This window comes from Schistocerca piceifrons, chromosome 5 (assembly GCF_021461385.2).
Source record: "Schistocerca piceifrons isolate TAMUIC-IGC-003096 chromosome 5, iqSchPice1.1, whole genome shotgun sequence".
In the NCBI taxonomy this organism is placed as follows: Eukaryota; Metazoa; Arthropoda; class Insecta; order Orthoptera; family Acrididae; genus Schistocerca; species Schistocerca piceifrons.
This window is the reverse complement of record NC_060142.1, coordinates 479,401,849-479,429,127: the sequence shown is the minus strand read 5'-3', so window position 1 is coordinate 479,429,127 and position 27,279 is coordinate 479,401,849. Positions and strand designations below refer to the sequence as shown.

At 40.4% G+C, this 27,279-nt stretch overlaps 1 protein-coding gene across 1 annotated transcript in view; it reads left to right on the top strand.

Annotated features, from left to right (window-relative positions):
- Positions 1-7,389, top strand: part of LOC124797922 (protein catecholamines up) — a 49,252-nt gene extending 41,863 nt beyond the window's left edge. The window contains exon 4 of the mRNA XM_047261055.1: positions 5,712-7,389. Within this exon, the coding sequence (XP_047117011.1) occupies positions 5,712-5,887 (176 nt within the window). The 3' untranslated portion in view covers positions 5,888-7,389. The remainder of the gene's footprint in view (positions 1-5,711) is intronic.
- Positions 7,390-27,279: the final 19,890 nt, after the last annotated feature.

The window sequence follows — 27,279 nt, the reverse complement described above, 5'->3', positions numbered from 1 at the left end:
TAACTTTAATCCATAAATGGTGAACGTCGCTCTTGACTGTACGTTATTCACAGTATCAATAGTAACTGGTAATGGCGCCTTGCTAGGTCATAGCAAATGACGTAGCTGAAGGCTATGCTAACTATCATCTTGGCAAATGAGCGCGTATTTTGTCAGTGAACCATCGCTAGCAAAGTCGGTTGTACAACTGGGGCGAGTGCTAGGAAGTCTCTCTAGACCTGCCGTGTGGCGGCGCTCGGTCTGCAATCACTGATAGTGGCGACACGCGGGTCCGACATATACTAACGGACCGCGGCCGATTTACAGGCTACCACCTAGCAAGTGTGGTGTCTGGCGGTGACACACACACACACACACATATATATATATATATATATATATATATATATATATATATATATATATATATATGTTGCAAACTGCACCTCAATCAGATATTTACAATCCCTCCATTAAGATCTATGAACTGCAATTCAAAGGTGGGTAGCAGTGGCACTTGGGGGTGTCTTGACATGATATCGATGGGTTTAGCAAGCAGATTCATTTGCAGATAGAGATGTACATGTTTTTAAGATGGTGCTATGTTGTTTTTGTGTAGTGTGAAGGCGACAGCACTGACCGTGAGATATTGCTGTGCATCATACTCGTTTATTATTTTTGTACTGGACAATAACAAAGTTTTTGTTTGTTATTTATAAATCCAAGGTCACCTCAGTAATAAAATGGATCTATGGTTATGCAACCCTTAACAACCACTGTCCAGAAGATAAGTATATCTACAGGAGTTGTGGATTAGGTGTTCTATGTTATTGGCTGGGGCCCTTAGTAATGCTGTTTCAAATAAACAATAACTATATCTCAGAAGGACGACATTAGAAAACATGCAAGAGCAACATGAATCCATATGGTTGAAGGCCGTAATGCAAAGTCGAAAGGAGCATATTTGTCCAACAGTGGACATTAGATAGCTAATGATCATAAAGAATCACTTGGGGCATAATTTTCTGAGATAATTCGCCACTTAAAAAGACAGTGTTGACTGCATAAAAGTGATAATGAGAAGAATGTGTTGTATTCACTAACAGTCATTAAGTAGATAGTAAATGAGAAATTGGTCAAAAGTTTATCATTACCATTTGAGAATAAATAATGATGATTTGTACAGTTATAACACTAGAAGTGAAAGTGACCTCGATTATTTGTTACTTAAGCCATGATTCTTCAGAAAACTGTTTAATTATGTAGCCACAAAAATATCTGACCATTTTGCTAAAACCTAGAATATGTAACGGGTAGCAAATCAAATTTTAAATCTCATCGTGAATTGCTTGTTTCGAACTACTGCTACTGCTCACTGAACGAAATTGCCTCTGATACAGTCAGAACACCATTTCATATTAATGTAATTTCTTGTATCAGCTTTTTTACTGTGGACATTTTGTAGCTTGCTGGTTTAATTTTGGTGCAAACCTATTGTTGACATTAGTACAATTTGAGCTAACCAGCCTTTGATTAGCATGAACAAAACTGATTCTGAATGTTTCAACACAACAAAAATTCCTTATTATGGTAACAGTGTCTGCTGCACAGATTGAACAAGCGGTTACTGCCTAAGTTGAATGTTTAACTCACAGGTGCATATAACTAAGGAAGAAGCGAGTCATAAAAACGGTTGTTGACACTGTGTCTTGGAGTGATAGACATAATTACAGCTAACTTAAAAACATGGAACATACAAAATCATATAAAAATTCACAAGCCAAAGAATAAACAATACAAGAGACCATATTATGAAACACACCGCTCCTGGCAGCCGGTGTAGAAGCTGTTTGACAGCTGTGACTCATTTGTTATTGCCAACCACATACACAACAGTGCACCACTGAGTACAGTAACATCACGAGTTGGTGCAAACTTCGTAGCTGGTGGTACATTAGCCCGCACGGAAACGGGCCAGTGTGTGTATGAGGCAGCTGTAAAGAGTTGTGCACTCGTCGTCAGTCGATGTTGGCCACTCGTTACTCCTATGATAGAGATTGTGGAACCAGTACTGAACGCTGCTGTAATCCCAGTGCTGTGGATGGTGGCTCTTCTTTGAAAACATGTGTAGGTCTGATGCAGTTAATGGCATCAGTTGTGGGCTTACTGTTTAATACAATGTCTAAAGCCCGAGTGCTTTATGGTAGGACACAGTACAAGCCAGTGTATGGCAGTTGCAGCGGTGGCTTAACACTCTCCGTTCAAAGCACCACATGGGTACAGGTTTCCAAGTTGCAAGACACAAAAGTGATTGGCGTATCATGGCTGGAGACACTGGGCATCATGTGTGTCCAACATGGTCTCTTAATTGTTAAAGGAGTTCAGGCTTAGTTTGAGTTGTAAACGTAGTGAGCTGGCTTCAACAAATTCCTAGGGAAGACACAGTGGTTCACTGTAGACTAATTCCACAGCTGAGGAGTCTGAATCTTGCTTATAAATCATTCTTAGGCCCAGGAGAACTATCGTAAGGGTGGAAGTTCAGGATGTACCAGGGCACATGGCAACTACCTTCAGAGAACCAATGCCTTCTCATGACCAGGCCATTACTAGCAGGATGGTAGATACTAGTTTTTTTTAATGTACATACCCACAGAATCTAACAAACTGAGTGAACAATTCCAGTTCAAACTGCCTGCCTCCATCAGTAGTTAATAAGGAGCAGGCAGCCTAGCATAGCTAACCAAGTTGACTTTAAGGCAGAGGCTAAGGTTTCCACAATGATGTTGCTCCCTGGTGGCAGAAAACACGAGTACGTCATCCAGGTAGGTGAAGCAAAATGGCAGTCCATATAGAATGGAGTTGTTAACACTCTTCCAGGTTTGCGCAGCATTCCATAACCCAAATGTCATAAATTTGCTGTAGAAGAGCCCGAATGGAGTGATTATCGCTGTCTTAGAATGTCCTCTTCTGCCACAGGTATCAGTATATATGATTTGGCAAAGACTAACATGCTGAATACAGTCATGCTGTGTAGCACGTAATTGTAATCATGTAGCAGTGCTACTAGAGAGTGATGAACCACGGTTCTTGCGTTGAGCATGCAATAGTTGCTACACAGGCACCAGGCTGCTCCTTTCTTCTGGACAAGGTGTAGTGCAGATGACCATGGGCTAGTTGACAACCAGATTATGCCTTGTTGTATACCATGTGCATAGGTGTGGCTGGTGGTCTGGTCAAGGCTGGATATTGCCCCAGCAGTGCAATGTACTTCTGGTCACATGCATGTATTGGCTTGGCACTATGCAACGATGTGTTGCGGTGGAAACAAGCTGCCGTCAGTGTGGTAACGCTGTTGACCAGTCTGGAGTTGACTACATCTCATAAAAGATGGTAATGTGCCAGAAGATCAGCCCCTATTATTGGCTGCACAACATTGGAGATGGCAAAGTCCCAGATGAATACACAACACAGTCCCAAATTTAACTCTATCTGCTGCATTCCATATGTAGAGATGGGTAAGTTGTTCATGGCAGATTAATGGAATGCAATTGGCAGTCTACAGTAATGGACTGAAGTTCTTGACAAGATGCTTAAGCCTGAGTTGGTTTCTGTTAAATACTTTTGACCAGACCACCTATAATTAAGAAACAGGCACCATGACTTTGCTGGGCAGTCAGTTGCACCTACTACTGGCTGCTGCTGACATTTAGGTATGAGCATGGTGCTGTCCATTGAAGCACATGTTCACTGAACCTACAGTGTTACCAGCATATAGGGTGTTCCATGGGTGATGACGCAGCTTTGTTGATGGTTAGCTTCTGGATCTCCCACAATTATGCCCTCCATCATTCCAAGCACCATCCTGGGACAGTAGCACACCAATCTATGTGCATAGCATGTCTACTTGTGCCACAAGCAAGTTGACTGTTGTTGCCGCTGTCATATTACTGCCTGGCGATGTCACTGCATTAACCTGTGCACTTGTGATGGCCTTTTGAATATGATCCAATGATATTTCCGTATGCAATGCGAGAGTTGCTTTGACTTGGGTTGGTAGCCGACTGCTCCACAGTGTAACTGTATCAACTTTGCTCAATAGATGATGCAGATATTGTAACGGCTTATGATTACCATTGTCTTCTTGTGTCAGTACCTGTCCGATTCGCTTTTCGTGTGGTGCAGTGACTCTCCAGATTCATTCCGATTTAAGCTTTTCACATGAATTTTTGTGCAGCAGCAGAGGGATTACATCTTTTACCTCTGAAGCGTAGTGGTGGTAAAGTCTGCTCATGACGAGGGTAAATTTTGTCAACTCGGCCATAATTCCTGCATAGCTAAAGCCGGTTTTGACTTGAGAAAACCTAGGATCACATTGTTCAGGCAAAATGGAGGTAAAGAGACCACTAGTCTAGACACTGTTGATGCATCTGTATCTTGCTTGATACTTAAATTCCCTAGTAATCACTCAACCTCCTCCTTCACTCCAGATCATGTCGAGATTACCCGTTGTCGGGATCAGCACGATTTGGGCTGGCTCATATTTGCTTAGCATGAACAAAACTGGGTCTGGAGGATTCTTCCAAACCAAAATTCTCTATTGTGGTAACTGATTAGACAAGTGGTTACTCCTTGAGTCCAGTATGAATCCGAACATTTAACTTGCACGTGCAACGTTCTGAATGTGGATATAACTAAGGAAGAAGCGAGTCGGAAAAAATGGTTGTTGACAGTATATCCCAGAGTGATAGACATAATCACACAAAAAGATGGAACATACAAAAGTCATGTAAAAATTCACAAATCAAGAAATAAAGAGTACAAGAGAACATAGAGACATATCCTGAAACAGAGCACGCTTGGCAGTTGGTGTGGAAGCTGTCTGACAACTGTGACTTTTGTTATAACAGACCCCACGCACGACACTGCACCACTGAACACAATAACATTGCTGTTTTGCACAAACACTACACTTAATTGTGTTAACCAAGTTTCCTACATAACAATGACCACAGACCCAAAAACCTAGTAAAAGGATCATTTCTGGTAACAAGCCCACAATACAGTGAAACTAGAAAGCAATTGTGATCATCAGATTCAACAAGAAGATAACTAACACTCAAATAAATCAGTGTTGTTATTTGAAACTGGAACTGTTTGTCAGAAGTAAGTCATGAAATAAAGAACTCTGTCTTAATGTGGTTTTCTTGGAACTGTTTATAGAAGTTTTCTAAATTACATGTATGCACTTACATATGATAACAAAACATCTGTTTTTCAACCATTAGATTTGATTTTTTCTAAATCACTAATATTTTCAATAGCTTTCATGTGCAAGTCACATAACCCCATCTAACGGTTTAATTCATTGTTATACCATAGGTACAGCACAAATTGTGTAAGAAGGTAAGTGATATTGACTTGAGATATTGTATTTGTCTGAGAGTAATTACCTTTGAATACTGGGAGCTGTAAAACAAATGTGGCAAATATTTTTTTTTAACAAAGTTTCTTAATTAATTTAACTAACAACATACCAGTGAAATGATGGCTCTGTTATAACTCTGCTTGAATTAATTTCCCTTCAGGCCAGAAAAGAGCTAATTCATGTTCATGGACCAACACACACACTGTCAGATATTTATAATCAATTTTCCTTTGTATTGTCTATTTACTAATAAACACTTTGTGTCCCTAAGATGAGGTTTGTACTAAAATATTAATTTTGTTTTCAGATAATGCTGCTTCATCTTGGATTCTGCCATTCACTGCTGGGGGCTTCATTTACATTGCAACAGTGTCTGTGATACCTGAACTGTTAGCTGATACAAAGTTCTGGCAGTCTGTAAAGGAAATTATTGCACTTTTGTTTGGTGTTTACATGATGGTTATTATTGCACATTATGAATGAATGTTGCATAGAAGTCTGTTACATTCTTTAACAGGTGATCATGTTTGGAATGTGAAATGTTAACTGTATAGAAATCCCCCATTGCTAAAAGAAAAATGAGATCTCTCTGCAAGATAAACACAGTTATTTGGAAGGGGTGTATCCATCAATTTTACAAGTAAAGCCCAGTTAATGGACACAACATACTCAATGAGGCAGTTGTCTCATTAACGTATCATACCTCTCAGTTCCTTAACTATGTGATAGTGGCAGAACACATTGTTCATTTCTTTCCAGTCATCACACTGCTTGATGTGCGAAAGAGAAATTATTTCTGTTATCACCTTTGCTGGTTTTTTATTCTTCTTTTCCCACAAATTGTGGGCATAAAAATTCACAAATCTGATTTCAGTTTGAAGCATGTTCTATAAATATTATTTCATCTCACATTCTTAAGACTTCTTGCTCTTACTGTTTTTGGCAGTGAAGCTTTCAATTTAACATTTTTCATGTATGTAGTGATGTTTCAGATTGGGTGTCACGTGCTTAACCTCTGCAGATGCAGTATGTACTTAACCCTCAGTTAAATCCAATGTTTTTATTTAATTATTCCTACACCTTGCATCATTAATCTTTCTATTAGATAAAGTGTAACTTAATGTTATACACTTTTCTTGATACAGTGATGGTTAAAAGTTACCGAAATTCAAGCTGTATTATTGATGTATTAGGTGTATTGATGTATAGATTGTTGCAGATAATTGATTTTGCTAAAATGCTATTAGTTTAAAAGATCCCAGTACTGGCACTCTGTTGTTGGGCTTACAGTATTCCTTTGAATATGTATTTTCTTTTCATGTACAAGAGCTTATTGCTTAATTAGGTGCCAGTGCTTGGAAAGCTATCAGTGTCAATTAACTAATGAAACAAGCTTATGAATGTGGAAATATTTAGGTCAGAGATGGAGAGAAACTATATTCGTAATATACTTCTGCCGAAGTGGTAATGGACAATGGATTCATAAACAGCTTGCCCACTTGAGATGATTGTCGCAGTAACAATGAACAGTGTTTCGCATAAGAGACAATATCAGACTTTTCATTTTCTATTACAGTCAGTCAGTGTCCCCCCCCCCCCCCCTCTCTCTCTCTCTCTCTCTCTCTCTCTCTCTCTCTCTCTCTCTCTCTCTCTCTCTCTCTCTGTCTCTGTCTCTCTCTCTGTGTGTGTGTGGGGAGGGGGGGGGGGCAGGCGGGCACACATGCTGCTATATGTGTCAGTGTTTTCCTCCAATCTTTGTTGTAGGGCAAATTTTGGTTAATGTGTGTAGTGGCCCGTACCTGTAATAATTGTGCTTGACCTCTTGTTAAAGCATAAGGTTTATTACCAAACTAGTTGTTTTGTAGCATAACATTCCATTTCTTCTGAAACAGATGTATTGCTGTAATTTTGTATGTATCATTTGACTCTTGAACAGACATCACATACCAATAAACCAGCAAAACTGCGGCTGTAGAAATAATTAATTCTTCAACTGTGTCATTAAGTGGGAGTAAAACAAAGGACTTACATTCTCAGTTAATGGAAAAAAGTCTTAACAAATCTAAAAGTTGAACTCCAGAGTGCTAAGTAGAAAGTAACACATCTGTTTTACTGACATTAAATACCTTGCTGGGAATTGAGAGAAGTCTTGTATTTACGGATTTTTTTCTGTCACTAGTATAATAAATAAAATGGTGATTGAACATGAGGAACTGCAAAGTCGAAGTAAAGTGGCCATTGTGATGGAATTTAATCTTTAGCACACCATTGCAAGGTGTAGTAAAAAGTATTAGCAGAAGATAAGTCTCCATTACTGTTTACAGGGACAAATTATAACCAAATCTTATGAAATTTTCATTGCGGGAGTATCTTTTGTGTGAAATTTTTTTGTTGATGCCCACATACATAGGGAAGATGATGATCATAATTTAAATACAAGATTAAAGTGTTAGTTTTCCCCGCATGGTGTTATAGAATGGAACAATGGAAAAACGGCTTGAAGGTGGTTTGGCGAACCCCATGCCAAGCACTTAAGTGTGAATTGCAGAGTAATGAAGTAGATGTAGATGCTTTCAAAAATCTAGCTTTATTTGGATTTTACTATACATGCCTAAAAAAAATTTTTGTCAGTGTTTGGAAGAGAGCATAGGTGACACCAGTCTACAAGAAGGGCACTGCAACAGAAGTGATGTACAAAAATAATGTCTATGTTTCATAAATTATGACTGTATTCTGAGCTCAATGGGGATATTGTACATATACAAAGAAGGGCAGCATGTATGTCTCAAAGAATCCATAGATAACATAAATGAGCCCCTAAGAAACATTATTTAGTCGTTCAGTTCAGGTATCTTTCATGAGTACTTAATGTAAGCCATAATTTTACCAGCACACAAAAGGGTGATACTGAAAATACGGAAAACTATTGTGTAGCATCTCTGTTATCTTCATTCTCAAAGATAATAGAAGTAGTTATGGGAGATACTCCTATCCACTACCTTAATTAATGTAACTTTCTAATGAAATCACAAATTATTTTCAGACAAGATCGTAGTACAGAAGCACCTATGTCAGAATTTGCTAAAATCATAATGGAGGATATGGAGAAAGGCAATTGTGAAACAGGAATAATTTTAGGTTTTTCCAAGGCATTGGACACAGTACATCATAAAACGCTCCTCCACAAACAAGAGGATGTAAGAGTAAAATCAATAGTAAAAAGGTAGTTTGAATGATATGTCATGATTAGAATACACAGAGTTGAAATTTCAGAGACCTACACAGATCTCAATTGCGTAGACAAACATCTATTACATATTAACATAGGAGACCCACTGGGGAGTATATTGTGCCCAGCTCTAGTTTTGATCTATATTAATGGTGTCCCAAAAAGTGTCATGCAGGAAGACAAAATTCTGTTTGCCAACAATATCAACATAAAAATTATGGATAAGATACCAAAGCTACTGCTGTTCAAAGCTGATGACTTCCTCTCTTACTACAACCTTCTGCTTGACATTATAAATATGTGACTAGTCTACAACAACACCTGACTGACAATATCAGGATTCCAATGTAATACACCCATTCACTCCTCCAAGCTTACTGAAGTTACAGACGGTGAGTATGCCATACTACTACATGATTTTCCAACTATGATGAGGTCTCTCAGTGACCTAAGGAAGTGAGGCACAGCACCACACACTACATCAAGACCACTGAAGGACCACCATATCTTATAGACTATGATTGTTAGCTCTGGATCAGCTAGTGATAGCCAAGGCAGAATTCGATTGCATGATATATGTAGGCCTCATGTGGGCATTTACCCATTCCTGGGCTTCACCATTGCATTTGGTTACAAAGAAGTGCGGTACATGGCAGCCATTCGGCATCTACAGATCACTCAATGCTCATACAGTTCCAGACCTAGCTGCCAGTACTCCACAACTAAAACTGCCCATTGCGAAGGCATAAAAGCAAATACCAGTCTCTGAAGATATTCCAAAGACAGCCATAATAGCCCTCTTCGGCCTGTTTGAGAGCAAGTTCATGTTGTTTGGCCTCTGGAATGCCACACAAACTAGGCATATGTTCCCAGAATGAGATGGTATATGTTAATCGATTCTGTATTACAAGGCCCGTCCTTGTGTTTCGCCTATTTAGATGATGTACTGGTATTTTCAGCCTCGCTGGAACAGCTTCGCCAGATCTTGTGGAAGTACTCAGATGACTAGATCAATATGGTGTGGTACTGAACACGGCAAATTGTATCTTCTGCCAACCACAAGTGGACTTCCTTGGCCACTGCATTTCCCCATGAGGCTGCTTACTATTACTTCACAAAGTGGAAGCCATCCTCCAGATCTCTCGGCAGACCACAATAAAAGAATTATGGGATTTTATTGGTATGCTGAACTTTTACTGCTGCAACCTGCAATGTGTGGCAGAAATACAAGAACCCTTAACAGGTCTAAATGCAAAAGAAACACAGAAAATTTGTGAACAGTCTGCATGACAAAGGAATAGAAGATGCTGCATTAATAGCACACATGGAGCCGAACGCAATGCTAGCATTGGTGGTGGACATGAGCCAGACAGTGGTGGGTGCAGTGTTCCAGCAATACAACAATAGTATGTGGCAACCTCTGGCCATTTTCTCGTACAAACTGTCGGTGTTACAACAAAAATGGAGTATGTAAAACTGCGATTTACTGGTGATATGTGAGGTGGTTAAGTGCTTCCGCCCTATGCTAGTGAGTTGAGGTGGCATAGTGGTTAGTACATTGGACTCGCATTCAGGAGGATGATGGTTCAACCCACATCTGGCAATCCTGATTTAGGTTTCCCGCAATTTCCCTAAGGCCGTGTCCTATGTGAGTGACAGAAGCGAGCGACAGTGAGCAGCTTCTGGATACGTGACACTCCAGCGACAAGCAGCAACATCGGGCGAAAACCTAGGGTCTCCTGCATCCGAGCGACCATGTCGCGCCACAAGTTGGCTGCTTAGAGCCATCCAGCTGTTTCTATAAAATGGTGTTCTTAAGCTATAGAATACTTTAGCTGGAGAATAAGGATACAGAATTAGTTTTACTTAAGAAAATAAAGCGAAAAGGAATACTGTGCATGAAATTTGCAAAGGGAGGAATCTCCATGGAGAATTTCATAAGTATCGCCAACTATGAAGATCACCAGACAAATTCTTCGAATACACATGAATGAGCAGAGGAGCCTTTGACTATCTCATCAATAAATTAAATACGAATGTTTTTTTACATGATCAAGAACTTTTAACAGGCAGTGAATGTGGAGGAATGACTATTACGTGATTAACTGCACTAAACTCAAAGATAAGCACAGAGATTTAGACCACTGAATGATAGCTAGCTGTGGTGTAGGGGTAACATATACAGTTAATAATCACGTTTGAGGAAAAGGTCCTGCATACAATTCCCAGCCATTCTTATATTTTTACTGACTCAGTTACGATTCTGTATACTAAGTTTTATGTATACTGTTTACACTGCATCGCTAAGTATGTTTTTAAGGTCTTGCCAAAGAACTTGACCTTCACATCTATCCCAGTATATCACGCAAATTTAATTCCTGATAAATTACGATGAACCATGAAATTTTTCAGATATTTGATGTTGCAAACGTAATTCATCAGCAGTCAGTGTTAAGGCCAAGCGTTTCAATTACTTTAAATAGTCTGTAAAAGTAAAGCCTACCAAATTTTTGAAAAGAATGTCAAATGTTTTGTGTAATGATTTGTCTAAAAGTCTGAAATAAAAAATTTTAGGGAAACGCTTGGTGTACCTCATTTTCTGTTCATAATTTCAAGCATCATTCAAAAACACGTAGAACATAGTGTTTGACTGTTTTCTTACATTTTTGGATTTCAAGTTTTATTCAGAAAGCATGATCTTACTGACTCCTCATTTGCATTCTTAACGTACTTGATTCGAGGAAGCCTTTGTGACATTTAAATACTGCACCAATGTATCTTTTTATGTGCAAAATAGCTAGGTCTTGAACAGATGACATTTTTGACACTTTATTTACAGCAGCTTTTCATGAAATATTTCAATTTTTCCTCAGCTTATTAATTTTTCATTCATTATCCTGATTACTTTCAAGCAGTTAAATATTTTCATGCCAAGCTAGACCTCACACTGGTCACTTTGGTACCCCATTTACCTGTTTCTCTCCCTTTGTTTGACTATGAAAATTTGGACAAAACCGCATGGTGTAAGTTATAGGGAGTCTTGTTTTTGCTCTGCCCATGCGTTTACAAAAATGTATTGAGTGTTAATCACATGATAAAATAGTCCTTTCTGCGTGCTGTCATTCCCAAAATTCGTTGTTTCGATATCTTGAACCTTTTATGAGACATGTTGGTTCCCGAAGTGCAGGAAAGGTTCGGACGCGCGGCGAGCGACCCGTCTGCGGAAATAAAAACCAATATCTCAAGAATGAAAAGAGATATCATCCTGGTCTCAACTTTAAATACAATTTAGATATATTGGTTACAGTTCATATGCAATAATGTATGGCCTTAACTGAACTATACGGACAGTCTACATACACAATGTGATTTTACCTCTGCAAATTATTAAAAATTTCATGCAGCCATGTACTCAATTTTGTGCAGCACCATAACTATGACGAATAAAGAAAATAAATTCTGACCTTTATCATTTAAGAATATCAAGCTATAGGTTGCAGAAGAATCAAATTTTTTAACCAAATAGTTTTCTTAAAATCAGATGTGGAGTAATTCATAGCTGCCGTCGCGTCCGCTCCATTGCTTTGCCGAGAAGACACGTGGCTGTCGCTGTGTGTCGCGCGTGCTGCAGCGACAAAATTCAAACAAGTTTGAATTCAAACATCGCCAGCTGCAGCGGGAGACAGGCAGCGACACAGGTGTTGCTCACGTAGGACACTTCCATAACTACACCTATGGTTCTGTTTTGCCACCTGAAGCTGTCGCTCACACAGGACACAGCCTAAACCACTTCAGGCACATGCTGGGACGATTTCTTTGAAAGGGCATGACCAACTTCCTTCCCCAATCTGATGGGACTGATGACCTTGCTATTTGCCCCCCCCCCCTCCCCCCAACCAACCAACCAACCAATCAATCCAATGCTAGAAGCTCGAGATGGACCACAAGCCGTTAATGTATGCTTTCCACCAAAACAACTTCAATTGCTCACCCAGACAACCTAACCAATTGATATACATCACGCAGTTCAGCAGCAGTACTTGACATATATCTGAGATTGAGCACATAGTCGCATACTGCCTCTCCTGTGCTGGCAGTGTTTCTGCCACATACTACGACAAGCTCAGCAAAGCATAACTAATGGACTGAGACTCTCAAATTCTGTTGTGGGAAGCAACATCTTCATTGTACCTGCAATTAATAATGTTCAGGGACTGACAACACTATACTGTGACATGTCCAATGCAAAACCATGTATGTATCTACAGTCCACCTTTAGAAAAATATTTTTGAGTTCTTGCAAACCTGTGCCACACTGGCATGTGCCTAACAATACATCTAGCACTGGGTTGTTTTGTGTGGCCGAATTAAGAGAGACTACCATGGGTGGACAGGATGCTGCATCCAGTGCCAGAACAGCAGTCAGCCATTATGTACATTCACCAGTTGGTGATAGTCCGGATACTAACCCTTGTTTCACATAAACGTCATGAGACCTTTGCCTCCTTAAAGCCGTCAGTTATCTGCATCATTTCACACAATGGCCAGAAGCAGCACCTGTGGACAACATCTTGAAAGAAACTTGGGAATATTACTTCGTGCTTAGCTGGGTATCACGATTTGATTGCCTGCTTCACACCACAATGGACTCCAGAAAACAGTTGAGGTTGGATCTATTCGCCAAGCTCATGACATTCTACTGCACATGCCATCATAAGATAAAGAGCAGCCACCCAGCCAGCTATGGGACGACTGGGCATTGCTGATATGCTACGAAACTGGGTGGAGAGACATTCTTCCAATTGTTTTACTTGGACTGTGAAATACCTACAAAACCAATCTGGACACCACCTCCACTTAACTGGTGTATAGAGAAGCATTGTGACCACCCGGTGAATTTGTAGATGTGAATACTCTGCTTCATCCATACACATCAACCTTTGTCGGACACCTGAGAGGTCACATGTCAAGAATACGACCTCAGCAAATGTCCAGACAAGGAAGAGCTTTTATGTTCATCCATAGTGATCTGAGTACATGTGAAAATGTCATGTTGCATACTGACAACATCAGACAGACTTTCAATCACCATACACCAGATTACGCCAAGTCGTCAATAGGAAGAAGTGTACACTACAGATTCCAGTTAATAGAAAGCATGCTACAGTCTGTATCAACATAATCAAATCGGAGTGTCTTCAGTGGGCTGCACTGTGCTGAGACTCCATGCATGCTGGCTCGCTCAACACCCACTCCAACAAAAGTAGCTCTCTTACACCACACCAGCCTCCATGTCATCATTAGGAGACAAACACACAATGAGGTCTGGTCGATGCATCCATTTCCTGGTCATTACCTGGATGGTGCTCTGCTTCAGCCGAGTGGGCTGTTGTAGCAACCACAGCTGTCAGCACTGTTTGTACAGTGTGGTCTGTATATGTTGTGATGCACGTGTTTATTAACTTTTCACTGTTAAAAATAGTTTTTGTGCCAACTGTGAGAGCATTGGGTTTCTATTATATTTTTTATGTTCTTTTTATTCTTAGGTCCATAGAAGTTTTTATGTTCTTTTTATTCTTAGGTCCATAGAAGTTTTTATGTTTTGTGTTTGCTCTTTTTCTTCTACGATTTGTCATTTTCTTGTGTTAGTTTTAGTTACAGTAAACAGAATAGTTTGGTTTGTACCTGACTAGCACATATATTTGCATTTGTGACACTCAGATGGTATTGCCTAGTTTTGACGATGAATACATGGAATTTGCAGGTGGACGAGTAAGATCACAGCTCAATAGCTGAAGATCTTTTAGACTAATAAACAGTGAGAATCTGGAAACTGTCAGCAGGCATTTGAGCTGTTAGAATGGGACACAATCAGGATGGTACTTTTTGATATTCTCTTATGAAATACAGACTCAAAAATGTCAGTGATAAGTTTAACCTATTCTCGAATTGTTATCCATTTTGAAGTACCAACCTGAGTGATTTCAGGAGATGATGTCTTACTTGGGGAATCAAAATATCTGGCAAAACAAAGAGAATGCTTTACATTTCACTCAGAAATTCTATCTAACCGCAGGATAGGAAGCACTACAAATTATACTGTAGCATCCTAAAGAATGAGCTTAAAAATTCCAGGAGAATGCTTATTAAATCTGAAACAGACTCTTCAGATAATAAAATAAAAACAATCTCGAAGGTGCTAAAAATGAGACAGAAAATTTCAGAAGATAGACTATCGAAGTGTGTCATAATGGTAGCATGGTAGACGAAAGAGAGAGAGCACCCAATATCTTTAAATGGTAGCAGGTCATATTGGTTGCAAAGGTGCTATGGTTTAAGCTATGGACCTTGTATAGAAACCAGTGGAACAATAGTGAAATGCATGCAACATACATCACAAGAGATGAGACTGAAAAGGTAACAAGTCAAATGAAAAACAAAGATGCCACTGGGGTGGGCTATACGTCTGTCAAAAGGATCTCTGTTGCAAATTTATTCTTAGTATGTAACACATTTAAGTAGTCTCTAGATCAAGGTTCTGTCTTTAAAAGCAATCATTAAACCATTGTCCAATGAAGGTGGTAATGCAGATGTTTTCAACTACTGGCCAGTTTCATTGCTTACAAACATCTCTAAAATCTTAGAGAAATTAGTGTTAGAGAACTATGAATCATCTTAGAAAATATAACATCCTTAATAAAAATTAGTGTGGAATAAAAAAGGGTATTTCAATTGAGTAGTCCATTTTCTTATCTGTCAGTTGATTCCTTGAATCTATAAACAACAAAATTTCATCTACTGGAACCTTTTGTGATCTGTCCAAAGCAATCTACTGTGTGGATCACATAACCCTACTTAGGAAGGCTGAGCACTATGTCTTAAATGCTTAACTAGGGATGTGGCTAGAGTCATATCTAGATGACAGAAAGCAGAAGGTAGTACTGAATAATTCTGCAATGGCCTCCACCTTCTCTTACTGGGGTACAATGAAATGTGGGGTACTGCATGACTCGGTGCTTGGTCCCTTTCTTTTCCTAATCTTCATTAATGACCTGCCAGGGTGGACACAAAGAGCACTCTTCTCTTTATTTGCAGATGACACATCCATTATGATTGACAAAGTACCCAAATGCTTTCTAGAGTATTGTGACTATTATATTCAAAGGAGCTCTAGATTGGTTCACTTCAAGCAATCTGCTCTGCATGTTAACAAGACTTATTTCGTTCAGTTTCAAACAGCAAAGAAAACATTGAAATAAAACTTGGTGACAAATGTTGAGAGATGAGTCAACCAAATTCATTGGATTACATATTAACAACGACCTAAACTGATCAGTTCTCATCGCCAAAATATGTAAAAGATTGAATACAGCAGCATTGCCATTCATTCTGATCCATCTGTGTGTCTCTTGGAAACCATCAAAGCTCCATACCTTGGAATTTCTATTCACTTATGACAAGTGACATCACATTCTGGGGAAACCAGTGACAAGCAAATAGTCTTTATTAAGCAGAAAGGGATCATCAGAATAGGCTATTTTCCTATATTAAAAATATGGTTTGTATTGTTGTTATTCTGATTTATTATAATATTTTAGAAGGATTTGCGGTCAGTGTTCACACAATGTGTGTTATTTTATGAAATTAAAGCTTATAAATCATCATATATCAAGATCTGGTCACATGATCAAAAACACACTGTTATTGGCAGGTACTCTGGCTAGGAGTAAGAGGAAGCTGTCAAGTGTGTTATAGGAGCATTAGCCTAAGTTGTGAGGTTTTTAAATACTTTTTTGGCAAACAGTTTAGCAATGAAGTGATGGTTAAGGCAGTTAAACAACTTTTAAGTACCGTATTTACTCGAATCTAAACCGCATTCGAATCTAAGCCGCACCTGAAATTTGAGACTCGAAATTCAAGGTGAGAGAAAAGTTTTAGGCCGCACCTCTAAACCGAAACAAAATTGGTCCGTTATAATATGAGACATAATTTAGGTCGAATGAATGACGATACAGCTACAGTAGTTTGGTTCGAGTCGTAAGCTTAGCAGTTAATCTTTACCAGGTAGCCATTGCTATGCGTCAGGCGCTCCGTCCTTATTTATACGGGTACCCTTCCTTTTTCACGTGCTTCGTCTGGTTTTAATTGATTGCTTATTTTTCTTTGATCTGATAAGTCGTTCTCTTTGTTATACGTGTTAACGTCACTCTAAGCAGAAAATGCATTACTGTGTTGCGCCATGCATTGTTTGTCGCTTTCTGGTAATGAGTGTTTACGGCCTGTCGCCGCTCGCTGCATGGCTTGCTTTTGTGCACGGTACCGCCGCATACAATTTAAAAAAAAAAAAAAAAAAAAAAGAGAGAGAGAGGAATCGTCTCATTAGCGAAACAATGCCAAGAGACTGCTATTTGTTGTTACTTACACTGCTGTCTTTGATAATGATCAACAAGAACCAAATAATAGACTTCGTATGATAGATGTGCTGAACGACAATTTAGCGAAAATTTTTCTCCGTTTGAAAATCTTTGCAGACGCCTCTTTTAGTACATTACATTCTGCACCGAAATTAGAGTCATATTAGATTTAAAAATCTAGTCAATTGCCGTGCTTCATTTCTCTCTGTATCACTATTACGCATAAGAATAATACGAATATAAACATGATATGATATGTATATTCTTCCGCGTTTGCTGTTGTCTTCCTCTAGTTTCGTAGTTCATTAGGCAGACAGGATTTAAATGAGATAGCAGCAAACACGAAAGAATACATGACAAAATGTTTATATTCGTATTATTCTTATAGTGAAGAGAATCCTGCATGTGATTCACAATTCATATAAGTTCCTATTAGCAACCATCTCTTCTCACGGGTAGGAAAAAATTCAGAACGTAGTTTTTCCCATATTGACAAACATCCCAGTCTTGCCAGTCGGATTTTCGTAGTACATTGAAATGCTGCTACATTCGAAGATGAACAATACGAAATTTGTATTTCCTTAGTTGGATAATGTATGAAAATGTAGTGGTCGAAACTCGGGGCGGAGAAAAAAAAGCTCGTCTTCCATCTTTTTTTTTTTTTAATTTATTTACTGACGCAGAGGTTTTGGCGCCAGTATTTATCTTTGTGCCTGCAAAGCATGCCTGTGTAGCGCTACATGTATTCGACTGCAGAAGTTAGTTGTGGCGGTACCTACCAACATTTTTCAGAACTTCCGCTTACTTTGCACTCGATTCTAAGCCGCAGGCGGTTTTTTGGATTACAAAAACCGGAAAAAAGTGCTGCTTAGATTCGAGTAAATACGGTAACTATACAAACGAATTTTTGTGAATGCTGGAAGTCTTGTGAAAGCTGATGCATTTATGCTCCACACATTTCGAGTGGCGATATGTGCAGCGATGGTCATTCCGAAGCATAATTAAACTGGCTCAGAACTAAGGAATTGTAGAACTTTTACCAATGGATCCTTGTGTTGTAGCTAGATTGTCGACTGTGAGTCATGGGCTCGGACCCAGTGTGCAAAAAATTATACTTGGCAAAACTTAATACTGATTTCCTCTGAAGAAGGCACTCGGCAGTGCCTATTTCTAGCAGGCGTTCGGCCGCACAACAGGTAACGTATCCGACTGCAGAGTAAGAGGTTACATGTTCGAATCCTAGCAGGGTCACACATTTTTAAAGGTTTTACACGAAATACCAAGATAGCGTTAGCAAGAGAACATTGTACCCGTTGTTTCGATTGTGGGATGTGTTATTTACAGCTTCACATTAGTCTTAGTCTGAGAAATGAACAACGGTGGATAAGCGCATTTACTTTATGAACAAACAATTCTCTTTTTTGGAAAGCATTGCTAGTAGTGAAGATATTACCACACGCCCAAAGTACGAGGTTATACAGAGAGATATAAAGCGTGTACAACATGCAGGCGTCACAAACGTATTGGCAGTGATGTTTGTTGGTGTAAACTAACGTTGGCGTCTGAAGCAGACCTACTACTTCCGTGAAATGGGGTAACTTGGAACACTTTTGATCTTCATCTGCACCTGGTTTGTTCAGTTTTGCCAAAATATTAATTTAAATAATTCCAAAGTACAGGTGACATTACAGAGCAAATGAATATGTGAAGAAAAACAGTTTTGTAAATTTCTTTATACTAGTTATTTACCAAAATGTCGGTGTTCCAAGTTACCCCATGGCATGGTGTTACTTGGAACACCTATGCTTTTATAATAGAAACTTGCAGTTTTGCAAGTTTGACTTATTGTGGGATACTTGCAACGTTGAAATAAAGACAAAAGAAGACTTTAGATATTTTTTATTTATAAAAAATCCAAAATTGACCACTGGTACCAGTTGTAAACATTTTGAAGCATTGCCTACTGATGTACATTCAAAATGTGTGTTACATGAGGATGAAATCTAGTGCAAAATAGTTAAAGAATTTCTTGTAAATTTAAATATAAGCTTATATTTCCAATTGAAAACAGTAGCATCCTCTTCTTTCAAATAAAGGGGTAACAACACGGACAACATTTTTTATGTTTATAGAGCCCATGTCATCTTGTTGAGGGAATATGTATATTTTTGAGGCGAACGGTCTACCCGACGGGAGGCCCTAGCCATACGACATCTCCATCTCTCATGCTTTTGTTGATTTTCTCATGAATTTCACACTACATGTGACACCATTAATGCTCTGTATTTGAGCGACAAAGTGTTTCAAAGTCTCTTTGGCTTTAAGTGACTATGGTCAATATTTCCAGTTCTGGCAGTTGTGTACTGATGAAACTGACTTTCATCATCTTCCTGGCAGTATTCTTCTTCTTCTTGTTCAGGGGAACTACAAATAAGGTCTATGTCACTGTTAGTCACGTACAGAATAATCATTAGTCTCACTACTTGTGTTACTGCCAGTACAAATCACCTGTGATTTATTCTGTTCTCTCATTTTATTAGTGCTCTTGACTTGATGTTGTACAGATTGTATTTGTTGGTCCCCAGGAGGGTTATTCAGTCTCTTCTTCTCCTTTTCTCCAGTACTGGAACCTGAGGGCTGCCATTTTTTCTCATTTTGCTGTACCAGTAGTTGCTGAATGTCATCCACTGAAACACTTCTCCCTGGTATTACAGCAAGGCGCTTTTTCTTCCTGGGCTGTGGGTTTGAGCGCTGATTAACTGAACGCTTTGCACTGGTCTGTGAGGTCTCAGATCTCTTAAATTCTTCCAAAAACACTTTTAAACTGTCAGACCAAGATTCTTCATGTGCAGTCCCTTCATTTTCATTTGGTAGGTTCTTCAGAACCTTACCTTTATTTAAAGGTATGATCCCAGTAGTCTCAAACACTGCTATCAAGTTTTGCTTAGACGAACCATCTTTTTCTAAATCATTCAAACATTTCTTCAGTAGATGAGGGAAACAATCTTCTGGAATGGGTCCCCTGTGTTTAGTGTTATATTCATCAAGAACCTACCGCCAAGACCTCTTAAGAGGCCTAAAATATGCTGCATCAAGCAGTTGACACAAATGGGTGCTGTTTGGTGGCAGTAGGACGAAACGAATATTGTTCTCTTTACACTCATTGATAATTTTCATTGAAATATGACTGCTGAAATTATCACCAATGAGTACTTTAGGAGAATCTTTTCGAACTTTCTGAAGTATGGCAAAGCAACACTGTGAAACCAGTCCTCAAAAATCATCTCATTGAACCAACCATTCTTAGATCTGATGTACCGACAGCCAGTAGGGCCCCATTCAGTCCACGAGTCATACAGGTATTCTGCTTTGTAGCAAACATAGACAGGTAGAACAACTGCAGAGGTTGAACCACAAAACATTAGACACACTAGACTTTGAGTAATCAATTATTCGGTCTGGATGCTTATATCCCCTGTGAGTAGGGCCTAATAACTTTTTTCCTTTGGGGGTCATCGGTCATGTTAGTTTTGTCATAGTTTATTACTCCTTGAATCACCCCACTGAAAGATTTTTTCAATTCCTCAAAATATCCTTCAATCACTTTTGCAGTGAGAGCTGCTCCTGCTCGAGCTATAGTCTGGCACAAACGCTCTGACAGAAATGATTGATGTCTATCAAGGAATCCTCTTACCCAATCGATTCCACGCATATTGGTTGTAAAACGATTCTCTACAACACCTCTTTAATCTAAAAACCCTTTCACAATGAGACGAACATCGAACTGAGTAAATGGAAACCCCCATTCACTTGCCAGCATAATTCCCTCTGCAAGACATTTTTCATCCTCAGGTGTCAATACTGTTGGTCTACCAACATTTTTCATATTTTTGCCATGTAATTTTCTGCAAAGAGTTGATGCAGTGATTCCATACTTATTGGCTACCTTACTCAATGAAATAACACCACTCTGTATTTCTTGCAAAGCCTCCTGTAAGGTTTCTTCAGAATAATTTCTATATTTGTGAGCACCAGGGATTCTTTTATACACTCTTGGCATCTTGGACTAAAACAAAACAAACGAAATAAATAAAACTATCATATTCCATTTGTCTGTCTATGTAATTACAATGTGAAATTGTGTTTAGATTACAACGTGGACTAACTTGAAATGCATGGGGTTACTTGCAACACCCATTCCAAGTTACCCCACATCTGTCATTAATATATAAAACAGTAAATATGTCACAAAGTTTGAGAAATAATGAAAGTGTGTTGATATAGCCATGTTAACAGTAAGTGAGGTTAGAAACTGATGATGTGTCATTAATTTCACTCTCATGTATTTCGTTGCATGGCAGAAGTTTAGAGAGCTATTTTTCTGGGTTAAGAAATGTCTCTGTGATTAAAATTGCTTAAAAGTTACTTACTGTAGTAGTTTACTATAAATTTGCGCCAGAAAACACACACAAAGCTTTCTTTTTCTGTCTGAACATGAAACAAATGAAATTCACTTCATATCATTGTTGCCAACCACGTAGAAGCAAAGCATAACACAAGTGTTCCAAGTAACCCCACCATTCCATATTACCCCATTACGGTACTTTATGTGAGGTGACGAAACTGATAAAGTTTAAGGATCCTAGCTGACAGTATGAAGATAAAAACATTGTTCCTCATAAAGTAAAAAGTGTTTGCTGACATTAACAAGCAAATAGTTCTCTGAACAAAGTGCATGAACAGTGGTTACAAATGTAAGTGCACTTAAACAGCAAGGAAAACACAGAATATTCTATTTTTGATCGGTGTTAATGAAGTTGTGATTTGGCTATCATATGAGAGGACTGTCGAGTTTTTTACATATCAGTGAAAATGTTCTTTCGGGTTAGATTCGAACCAGCGATCTATGGACATCAATATGTAAAATTCGACTGTCTACCGCTGTAACAACTTTGGTACCTAACAGTTGAGGTGTAGTTGGCTGAAACACTCCCTATTTTTCTGCATTTTTAAGCCTACTCCCGTCTCCTGTTTGTATTTTGTACGGGAGATACAATCTCGCGTATTTGAGAAAATGACACCGATTAAGATTTAAACCTGCCGCATATTTTTCGAATCTCGTTGCTGGACATCGTTAAAACATCGATTAATCGATACCGGATAGTATTATCGATTCAGTTGCTATATGGTACGCAGGAAACACACGGTGACATCTCGTGGAAATCGGGTTTTCTGCCGGATATCAGCGTCTTCCAAACACGATATTTCGACATCATTACTTGACGTCTTCATCAGGTGTTCCCTGAGACTGGCTGCTTTTTTTTTTTTTTTACATTATTCCCTCTCCTGAGGGGTAGTGGGCGGGCCATTGGAGAGCTTCTCGCTCTATTTGGCCTTAGTTTAACAATTTTTGCTTGATAATTTCTCTTCATTGACACTGTCCTTATAACTATTACTTACATCTACTATACATTTTGTGTAATTACAATTCTAGGTGTCCTCAGTCCTCAGGCACACTACAATTATGTGAGGTGATTGACAATATGATTTAAGATGATTCAAATGGCTCTGAGCACTATGGGACTTAACATCTGAGGTCATGAGTCCCCTAGAACTTAGAACTACTTAAACCTAACTAACCTAAGGACATCACACACATCCATGCCCGAGGCAGGATTCGAACCTGCGACCGTAGCGGTCGCGCGGTTCCAGACTGAAGCGCCTTTATGATTTAAGAGCTAGACTTAAGTTAACAGAGAGAAGTTTGGAATATGGCTAAATTTTTTATATTTTTGGAAAATTCATGATATATTTGGTACACTATTACTCAGGCAATAAGTACTTCGATGGTTGACAATATGAAGCAGAAATGTTTTGGTTATTATGATTTTGACTAAATGGGTGACCAGTTTGCTCTGCTTCCTGGCCTATGGCGGTGCAATGTTTGGGTTGTTCTGGTGTGTGGGAGTTCACATTGGATCGGGATCCGGGTCTAGTGCCATTAGGTGTGGTGGGGTTGGTGATTCATTTGCTATTAGTGTTATTTGTGCAGAGTGTTCATGTTCGTGAATGGTGTCTGGGTGTGTTGCTAGTACGTTGTGTATAATTGTTCGTGGTGGAAAAGTGTATTTGAATTTCGGTTTGTTTTTGTGTCTAGGTAGGTTTGTGAATAGCTGTGTGAGGTCGGGGCGAGTTGTGAGTATGCGTCGGCCGTACCGTGCGCGGAGGACCGCTAGTCTCGTCTGAAGGGGAGTGACCTTCGCTTCTTCGTATGCTTCTTGTCTGGGGGTGGTGGGTGGCAGTCTCTGAATACTGCGTAGAATGCGTCTTTCGGTCTGATATAGTCTTTCTGTTTTTGTTCGCGACATATAGGCTAGGTGGGCAGCTGCATACTCGAAGAGGGGCCGGACGAATGTTTCGTAAGTGTTGATGGCTGTTTTGTCATTGCAGCCATAGAATTTTCCCTGGACTCGTCTAATTAAGGACTGTCGTTGTCTGGCTTTGTTGAGTGCGTCTTTGACATGGTGGTCCAGGTTTAGGTACTTGTCTAGAGTCACTCCCCGGTACTTGGCTTTGTCGGTCATGTTCAGTCTGGTTCCCCACAGCGTTAGCGTGATGTTGTCAGGGTTTTGTTTCGTCTTTTTGGGTATGTCGCGGTGTCTGAACAGGATTAACTGGGTTTTGTTAGGGTTAGGCTTTATGCGACATTTCTGCATCCACTGTTGTAATTTCGTCAGGTAGGTCGTCGTTTCACGGTTGATTGTGCTTGTAGATGGTCCTGAATTCCAATACGCCATGTCATCTGTATAGAGTTGGACTTGTTCGTTGGGTCTGGTGGTAGTGGGTACGTCCGTGGTGTATAGTGAGTATAGCAGGGGGGAAATTATTCTGCCCTGCGCTACTCCTGCTTCCGCTACGGTCGCAGGTTCGAATCCTGCCTCGGGCGTGGATGTGTGTGATGTCCTTAGCTTAGTTAGGTTTAATTAGTTCTAAGTTCTAGGCGACTGATGACCTTAGAAGTTAAGTCGCATAGTGCTCAGAGCCATTTGAACCATTTTTACTCCTGCTTGTGGGGAGAAGGGTGATGATGTTTCGTCATTTACATGTACCTGGGATTGTCTGTCTAGTAGTAGCGATTGGATGAGTCTTACTGTCTGGGGGGGGGGGGGCAGTCCTAGTTTCAGTAATTTGTAGAGTAGGCCGTCATGGCAGATCTTGTCAAATGCGCGCTCAATGTCTAGGAAGACCGCGAGCTTGCATTGTCCCAGATTCTGGTGTCTTGTTATGTCTGTGGTAAGTCTTAGTAGGGGGTCGTTTGCCGAGTGTCTTTTTCTGAAACCTGATTGGAGGTGGGAGATTATTTGTAATTTGTCTGCATAGTTGGTGAGTCTGTCGGTTATTATCCTTTCGAAGGTTTTCCTGAGCACGTCTATTAGGGATATGGGTCGATAGGATTTTGGGTCTGTTTTCGGTTTGCCTTGCTTGTGAATCATTGTGGTTTTCGTCTTTTTCCACGCTATGGGGGTAGTTTCGTGCGTCATGCAGTAGTTAAACAGTAAAGTCAGTAGGGGGGTTAGCGTCGTGAGGGGGCATTTCCTGAGGTGAGTTCTTTGGATGCCATTTTCGCCTGGGGCGGAGTTTTGGCCCCACATGATGGCGTCTGCTACTTCGCTTTTCGTTATTTCTTTAAGTAAGTCGTGGTCGTTTTCGGAGGGCACGGTGGGCATGTGGAGGAGGCGGGAAAGTTCGTCCATGACTGTATGTCTGAATTGCTCGTCGAAGAGGTTATCTTGGGGGAAACTGTGGGCATTTACCAGTACTTCGTTGAATGCCTCCGCAATTTCTTTGTCGTTGGTGGTGGGAGTGTTGTCGATTGTCAGTTTGTATTTTCTGTCCGTGTTTTGTCCTGTGAGTGTTTTGAATTTCGTCCAGAACTTGCGTCCTTGTCTGTGGTCAAGTTTTTTATGTAGTGTTGGCAGAAGAGCCAACACTGTTTTTCTAGAGGAGGCCGAAATGCACGCGTTTAATTACACGCTGACTGGCGTGAGGTCTGGAACAGGACAATATCTTGAGAATTGTAAATAAAGTACGCAAATGATGTAATACTTAACTTTAATCCACAATTGTAGAACATCTCTCTTGATGATACACGCTTCACATAATAAATATCAATTGAATACGGCGCCTTGCTAGGTCGTAGCAAATGACGTAGCTGAAGGCTATGCTAACTATCGTCTCGGCAAATGAGAGCGTAGTTGTAAGTGAACCATTGCTATGAACGTCGGCTGTACAACTGGGGCGAGTGCTAGTACGTCTCTCTAGACCTGCCGTGTGGTGGCGCTCGGTCTGCGATCACTGACAGTGGCGACACGCGGATCCGGCGTATACTAATGGACCGCGCCGATTTAAAGGCTACCACCTAGCAAGTGTGGTGTCTGGCGGTGACACCACAGTTTACATGTATTGTCCCACTGGTTTTGTCGATGTTCCGAGACGAGACGCTTTATTTTCGCGTTCAGTCTATTCCATTGTGGTTTGAGCTCTGGATTGTTTGTCCTTACTATTTCAGTGTGTAATTGTCTTTTGCGTCTGATGAGAAGTAGTACGTCAGGGGGGAGATGAGGTTTCCAGCGCTCGATGGTCTTGGTGGGGATGGCTGTCTCAATGGCTGTTTTTATTGAGTCCACGATTCTGTCGTTAATTAGGTCTAACTCGGTGTCGTTAGTAATCGTCAGTGGTGCCTGTAGGTCGTTATTTATCGTCTCTTGGTATTTCTTCCAGTCTGCTTTCGAGTACAGTCGTATGGTTCTGGAGGTTTTGGGGGTGGAGGAGGATTAATTGCGGTTGTGCTGAAGAGAATAGGGAGGTGGTCGCTCGTAATGCTGTCTCCTATTGTTGCTGCGGTAATGGTGTCTGTCAAACTAGGACTGTGTAGGATGTGGTCGGGAAGGGAGTTGCCACCGTGTCCTACGAAGGTGTAAGTCGTCATCGGGATTCTAGTAGCGTTTTCCGTGGTTAGGAAGTCCAGGAGCGCTTCGCCGTTTCTGTTGTTGCCTGTGTCGCCAAGGAGTTCGTGTCTGGCGTTAAGGTCGCCCATTAAGATGTATTCTCTGAAGGTGGCCACGTATCTGAGGAAGGCCCTGGGAATTTCCGTGCCTGGGGTGACGTATAGACAGACTATCAGCAATCGGCAGCGTCTTGGTCGAGGAATGGTAACCATAACTGCTTCTAGGTGATTGAATTGGATAGGGAGCGGGGTTTCTTGTGTCGCGAGGAATTTTTTTGCGAGTATTGCAACTCCTCCCCTGCCGTCTGTTCGATGTTTCAAGTAGGTGTCGTAGCCACTGTTAGCGTTGATGTGTGATTCTTTGGTCCATGTCTCGGCAATGTCCGCGATGTCGATGTCCTGCCTTGTCAGAATGTATTTAGTAGGGGTTTTTTGCTCCTGATGCCGCCTGCATTAACGAACATCAGGTTGTCCATGGTGAGTCTAGGGGAGGGAGGGGGTCGGTGAGGTCTTTAAGTCCTGAGTGTCTGCGCCTAAGAGCGGCGGGTAATGGTGGTTGTCACTTGTTGTCCTGTTTGGTTATAGATTACGTCTTTGTCGAAGAAGCGCTGGACCACTTGTCGAATTGTGCATATTACATCCTCTTTGCGGCCTTGGAAGAGGTTGGTTAGGGAGAAAGTCATGACTTTAAGAAAGTCCTCGGCATTCAGGACTTCTCCTTGTGAGGAGGAGGTGTCAGCCAGGTGAAGAGGGCCCTCAAGTCTTTCATTTATGGCTGCTGGGGGCCTTTCCTTGGATTTGAAGGATCTTGCGGAGTGTGGTCCTCCTCAGTTTGCGCAGGAAGGGGTGGAGCGGTCGTCGCTGGCGCATTCGGCAAGATGGTGGTTGCCGCCGCAGCGACTGCATTTTGGGGTGGATGTGCAGTCTTTGGTGTGATGATTAAATTGTTGGCACCTCTGGCACTGTATAGGTTGGGGTTTTGGTGGGTTTGAGGGCTCGACGTTGTGGTGTGATAGGAAAATGTGCACGCCGTTTTCGAGCATAAAGTCTATGTGCTTTTGGTTGTGGGAGATGACCCTGAACATCGGGCCAAATCTCCCTGTTCTGCGCGACTTGATGCGCCATGCTGCGCTGATTTCTAGGCCCTCAAGTTTCAGCTCAGAAATCACATCGTCTTTGTCAACATCGAAGTACACGTCCTTTATGACTGCACTAAACGATGGGG